At 39.2% G+C, this 5,206-nt stretch overlaps 1 protein-coding gene across 1 annotated transcript; it reads right to left on the bottom strand.

Annotated features, from left to right (window-relative positions):
* Positions 1 to 1,265: 1,265 nt before the first annotated feature.
* Positions 1,266 to 4,911, bottom strand: LOC145807177 (uncharacterized). The gene is made up of 6 exons (XM_082905118.1): positions 4,642 to 4,911; positions 4,254 to 4,488; positions 3,432 to 3,575; positions 3,021 to 3,347; positions 1,650 to 2,579; positions 1,266 to 1,306 (listed from the first exon to the last, which is right to left on the bottom strand). Exons 1-6 carry the CDS (start codon positions 4,909 to 4,911, stop codon positions 1,266 to 1,268), a joined length of 1,947 nt encoding a protein of 648 aa, XP_082761244.1.
* Positions 4,912 to 5,206: the final 295 nt, after the last annotated feature.

The raw sequence follows: 5,206 nt of genomic DNA, 5'->3' as shown, positions 1-5,206 counted from the left end.
TCTTCTTCTCTCTTTTTTCTTCCCAGGAGATATTTTATTTGTCTTGTTGAGTCAAAGTTTCAACTAAGGCTTAAGTATATATCTCTTCTCTAGCTTATTTGAGTCTAAAGTGAGCTCAATTAAGAAATTAGTCAATTAATTCATTACGAATCAAATTTTTATAAAACTTCATACAATGTCCTAAAAATCATGGTAATCGTAACTGTAAAGTCAAATTCCGGTTATCGCGCCTTTAAGGCTTTCAATTTTCAATCCAAAGGTTGTAATTTCAACAGATTTTATTACAATCGACAGATACAATTCCATAAACATGTAATTCGCACATTTAAACATGTAATTCATATCAAGTACATAAACACACATATAATCACACATATAATCACACATATAATGAGAAAATTAAAGCATATGAGAGGGTTGGGTTATTACACTTTTCCCTCCTTTATGAAGTTTGGTCTCTCAAACTTGTTTTACCTTAAAGTGCAAACAATTCTGGATATTGCTGTTTCATTTCCTCTTCTCTTTCCCAAGTTGCTTCTTTCCCCTAGTGTTCCTGCCATTCAACTTTCACCATTGGTATTGTCTTGTTCGCAACTGTTTCACTTGTCGATCCAAAATTTGAATCGGTTTCTCTTCTAGATCAAGTCGTCATCCAAAGCAATTTGATGGTAATCTATAATATGGGATGGATCTTGGAGGTAATCCTATAACATGGATACATGAAAGACGCTATGTATTTGGTCTATACTCGATGGAAGGGCAACACGATAAGCCACGGGACCTACTCTTTCCAGAATTTGAAATGGACCAACAAACCGTGGTGTTAATTTCCCTTTCTTGCCAAATCTAGTTTGCCCTTTCATTGGAGTGACTTTCACAAAAGACATAATTACCAACCTCAAACGCTAAATCCCTTCGTTGGTGATTCGTATAACTCTTTTTCATGCTTTGGGCGATTCTCAATCTTTGTTGAATGGTTTTAATTTTCTCTATCGTCAATTGCACAAGTTTCGACCCAAGCAATGATCTATCGCCGGCTTCGGTCCAACACACTGGGGAGCGACATTTCCTTTCATACAAAGCTTCATATGGTGCCATTCCTATACTTGAGTGGAAACTATTATTGTATGCAAACTCTGCCAATGATAGATACGTTTCCCAACTCCTTTGGAAATCCAAGACACACATTTGAAGCATATCCTCCAATGTTTGTATCGTTCTCTCTGATTGGCCATTAGTTTGGGGGTGTAAAGCCGTACTGAATTTCAACTCTGTTCCCATAGCATCCTGTAAACTCTACCAAAATCTGGAGACAAATTTCAGATTTCTATCGGATACAATTGAAACTGGAACACCATGTAGTTGCACAATTTCATTCACATACACAGTAGCAAGTTTATCCGCATTATATTGAGTTTTCACAGGCAGGAAATGAGCAGATTTAGTTAATCTATCACCAATAACCTATATGGAATTCATACCTCGGGGTGTTCGAGGTAAGCCAACAATAAAATCCATAGTCAGATGTTCTCATTTCCATTCTGGGATTAAGAGAGGTTGAAGTAGACCTGTCGATCTCTGGTGCTCCGCTTTTACTTGCTAACATTAAAAACATTTTGAAATGAACTCTGCAATTTCCTTCTTCATACTTGGCCACCAAAAATCTTGCTTCAAATCCTGGTACATTTTAGTATTGCTAGGATGTAGGGAAAATTTAGACTTATTTGCTTCCTCCATAATTCTTCTGTTGATTTCTGGGACATTTGGGACACACAATCTTTCTTTAAATTTCATTATGGAATTTTCAAAGGTAAACCCAGGCTTTGGCCTTATTTCCATCTCGTCCCAAATGTGCTTCAAAAAGTCATCTTCCATTTGTCTTTGTTTAATCTCTTCAATAATTGCCAATTGAGCTGACATTGCTGCTAACACTACGCCTCGTTCACGTAACATAATTCCCATGTCCATTCTTTCCAACTCAAGGAGCAACTTTTTTTTCCTCGTGAGCAAACTTGCTAAATTCCCCATAACTTTCCTACTTAGAGCATCTGTAACTGTATTAGCTTTGTCAGAGTGGTAATGGATTTGCAGGTCATAATCCTTGATAAGCTCTAACCAATGTCTTTGTCTCATATTTAACTCCTTTTGGATAAAGAAGTACTTTAAGCTCTTATGATCGGTATAAACCTCACACGTGGTACCATACAAATAATACTGCCGTATCTTTAAAGCAAACACCATGGCGGCTAGCTCGAAGTCGTGTGTGGGATAATTCTTTTCTTGTGGCTTGAGTTGGTGAAAAGCATAGGCAATGACCCTTCCATTTTGCATTAGTACACAACCCAATCCCTTGTATAAGGCGTCACTGTAAATAACAAACCCTTTGGTACTAGATGGTAAAGCAAGAATTGGTGCTGTAGTTAACCTTATTTTCAACTGCTGAAAAGCAGATTCTCTTTGCTCTGTCCATTCAAATGGAACACCCTTTTGGGTCAATTGGTTAAGTGGTATAGCAATCTTGGAAAAGTCTTGAACAAACCTTTGATAGTATCTTGCTAAACTCAAGAAACTACGCACCTCTGTCACATTCGTAGGAGTTAGCCAATTCACAATGGCTTATATCTTGTGCGGGTCAACAGAAACACCCTCCTTATTAATTACATGTCCTAAGAACACCACTTCATGTAACCAAAATTCACAATTCTTTAATTTCGTATATAATTTCTTCTCTCTCACTGTTTGAAGAATTAATCGCAAATGATTCTCATGAGCTTCCGTACTTTTCGAATAGATAAGCATGTCATCAATAAACACAACCACAAAGTCATCCAAGTACGATTTAAAAACACGGTTCATCAAATCCATGAAGGTCGTTGGTGCATTAGTAACCCCGAATGGCATAACTAAAGATTCATAACGTCCATATCGGGTGCGAAAAGCAGTCTTCTCAATGTCTTCGGCTTTAACCTTTAATTAATGGTATCCGGATCTCAAATCTATTTTCGAAAAGACTTGTGCACCTTGTAGTTGATCAAATAAATCATCAATTCTAGGCAAGGGATACTTATTCTTCACAGTTACTTTATTAAGCTCTTGGTAATCAACACATAGCCGTAATGTCCCATCTTTCTTCTTTACACAAAGAATCGGTGCCCCCCAAGGAGAGGTACTCGGGTGAATAAATCCTTTATCAAGTAGGTCTTGCAACTGTACCTTTAATTCTTTCATTTCAGCTGGTGACATTCTATGAGGAGTTTTTGAAATTGGTTGAGTTCCCGGCACTATATCAATTGCAAATTCAATTTCACAGTCCACTAGCTCCCTTGGCAACTCTTCCGGAAAAACATCTGGGAAGTCATGGACAATTGGAATAGTATCAACACATGCATCTGCTCACAAATACCCTTGACAACCCTTTTGTAATAGCTTACGCGCTTTCATGGTTGAGATCAAGTACGACGGTGGAGTCACCCCATGTCCCATAAAAACAAATTCAGATTGTCCTGGAGGTCGAAAAATGACTTGCCTAGACATACACTCAATAGTCACATGGTATTTACTTAGCCAATCCATCCCTAGAATGATATCAAAATAAACCATGTCAAGAGGCAGCAAATTGGCATATAACTAAACATCCCCAATCAAGATCTTGCATACAGGATAAAGAGATGTACATAACATGGAGCCCCCCGATGGTGAAGACACACACAACACATAATGCAAGGGTTTCATAGGTCTATTCAAATGACGAGCAAATGTTTTTGACACAAATGAGTGGCTAGAACCCGAATCAAATAATACATGAGCGAAGTGACCATTGATAGAGACTGTACCAGACACCACAGCCTTAATATTCTGCATATCACCAAGAATAAGGGCAAATACTCTTCCCTGTCTAGCATTGTCTCTGGTATTGGTGGGTTTTGCAGCAGTCTTTGTAGTTGGAGTTGAAGTTAAGTCAGCTGAACTTGTAGTGGTTCTATTTCCATTTTGTCGGTCTCTCTAAAGGCAATCTCTTGCTAAATGTCCCGTCTTTCCACACTTAAAGCAAGCCCCAGTTACCCGATAACAAGTCCCCCGGTGACTCTTTCCACAGTCCGGACAAATTGGTACTGATTCATGAGTAGAGGTGGAAGTACTAAAGGCTCCCAAGTTCGGTTTCTGGTTCTGTGATGCCACTGGTCCCCTTGGCGCTTGCGCATTCTGTCTCTTCCCCCTCTATTCAGAGGTCCAATTTTGAGCAGCTATATTACCTTCAGCCATTATCGCCCTTTCCAACACATCGACATAGGTAGGAAATTTCAACACATTAATCCGATCCAGAATAGCATTACAAAGTCCTCCGAATTTTCTTACTTTCTTGTAGTCCGTATCCACCATGTGTGGTGCAAAACGGGCTAACTCTGAAAATTGTGCTTCATACTCTGCTACCGTTTTATTCCCTTGCCTCAAAGTCTCAAATTCAGTCACTTTCTTATCCCGTATACACTGTGGAAAATACTTATCATAGAAAAGCTCCAAAAATCGAGCCCAAGTCAATCCCTGATGTTCATTTCTAGTGGGCATCCACCATCTCCGTGCTTCATCTTTAAGAGTAAAAGCGGCAAGTTGTACTTTCTATGCCTCGGTGCATGGAAAGACCTCAAACAATTTCTCTATGCCCGGTACCCATGCCTCGGCTTTCATCGGATCAATGCCCCCCTTGAATGACAATGGTTTCATCTTCTTAAACTCTTTTGTAAGTGTAATGGCTCGATCCTTGGCTTGATGATCTTGCACCACTGGTGGTGGTATTGGCACTGGTGGCGGTGGTGGTTGTTGTTGTTGTTGTCTCATAGATTCTGCCATGTCCGCAATCATCCTTTCCAACCGATCAAGCCGTGCGAAGGTAGAGTCTTCCATATCATCCATTCTTGTCCATACCATGATTTACATATCAAGGGATTATAATACACACAAAAAGAGACACAAGTGTACATAGACAATTTTCATTGCATAACATCTACAAATCATTATTCACCTTTCATATCACATCATAGAGAAGCATCATACATGTAACCTACGTCTTTTCTAGACTCCTTATAGCTCAAATGGACACGTGTGTGAGACATTTACTCGTGCTCTGATACCAACTGTCACGACTTGAACCAGCCCTTAAAAGTTTAGGCCATGATCGGCATGTACTTAGGCCTCAAAACAAAAATTT

Source organism: Camellia sinensis, chromosome 14, assembly GCF_055761805.1.
Source record: "Camellia sinensis isolate YWXY chromosome 14, ASM5576180v1, whole genome shotgun sequence".
NCBI classification, from domain to species: domain Eukaryota; kingdom Viridiplantae; phylum Streptophyta; class Magnoliopsida; order Ericales; family Theaceae; genus Camellia; species Camellia sinensis.
The sequence above is the reverse complement of the archived record's forward strand: the minus strand, read 5'-3'. Positions and strand labels throughout refer to the sequence as shown.

Coding starts and splice junctions, on each gene's coding strand:
- LOC145807177 (XM_082905118.1), bottom strand. CDS start 4,911: ATGGATGATATGGAAGACTCTACCTTCGCACGGCTTGATCGGTTGGAA. Junction 2,580..3,020: donor TTTATTTGATCAACTACAAG/GTGCACAAGTCT, acceptor CGAATGTGACAG/AGGTGCGTAGTTTCTTGAGT. Junction 1,307..1,649: donor GCAAGATTTTTGGTGGCCAA/GTATGAAGAAGG, acceptor ATTTGTCTCCAG/ATTTTGGTAGAGTTTACAGG.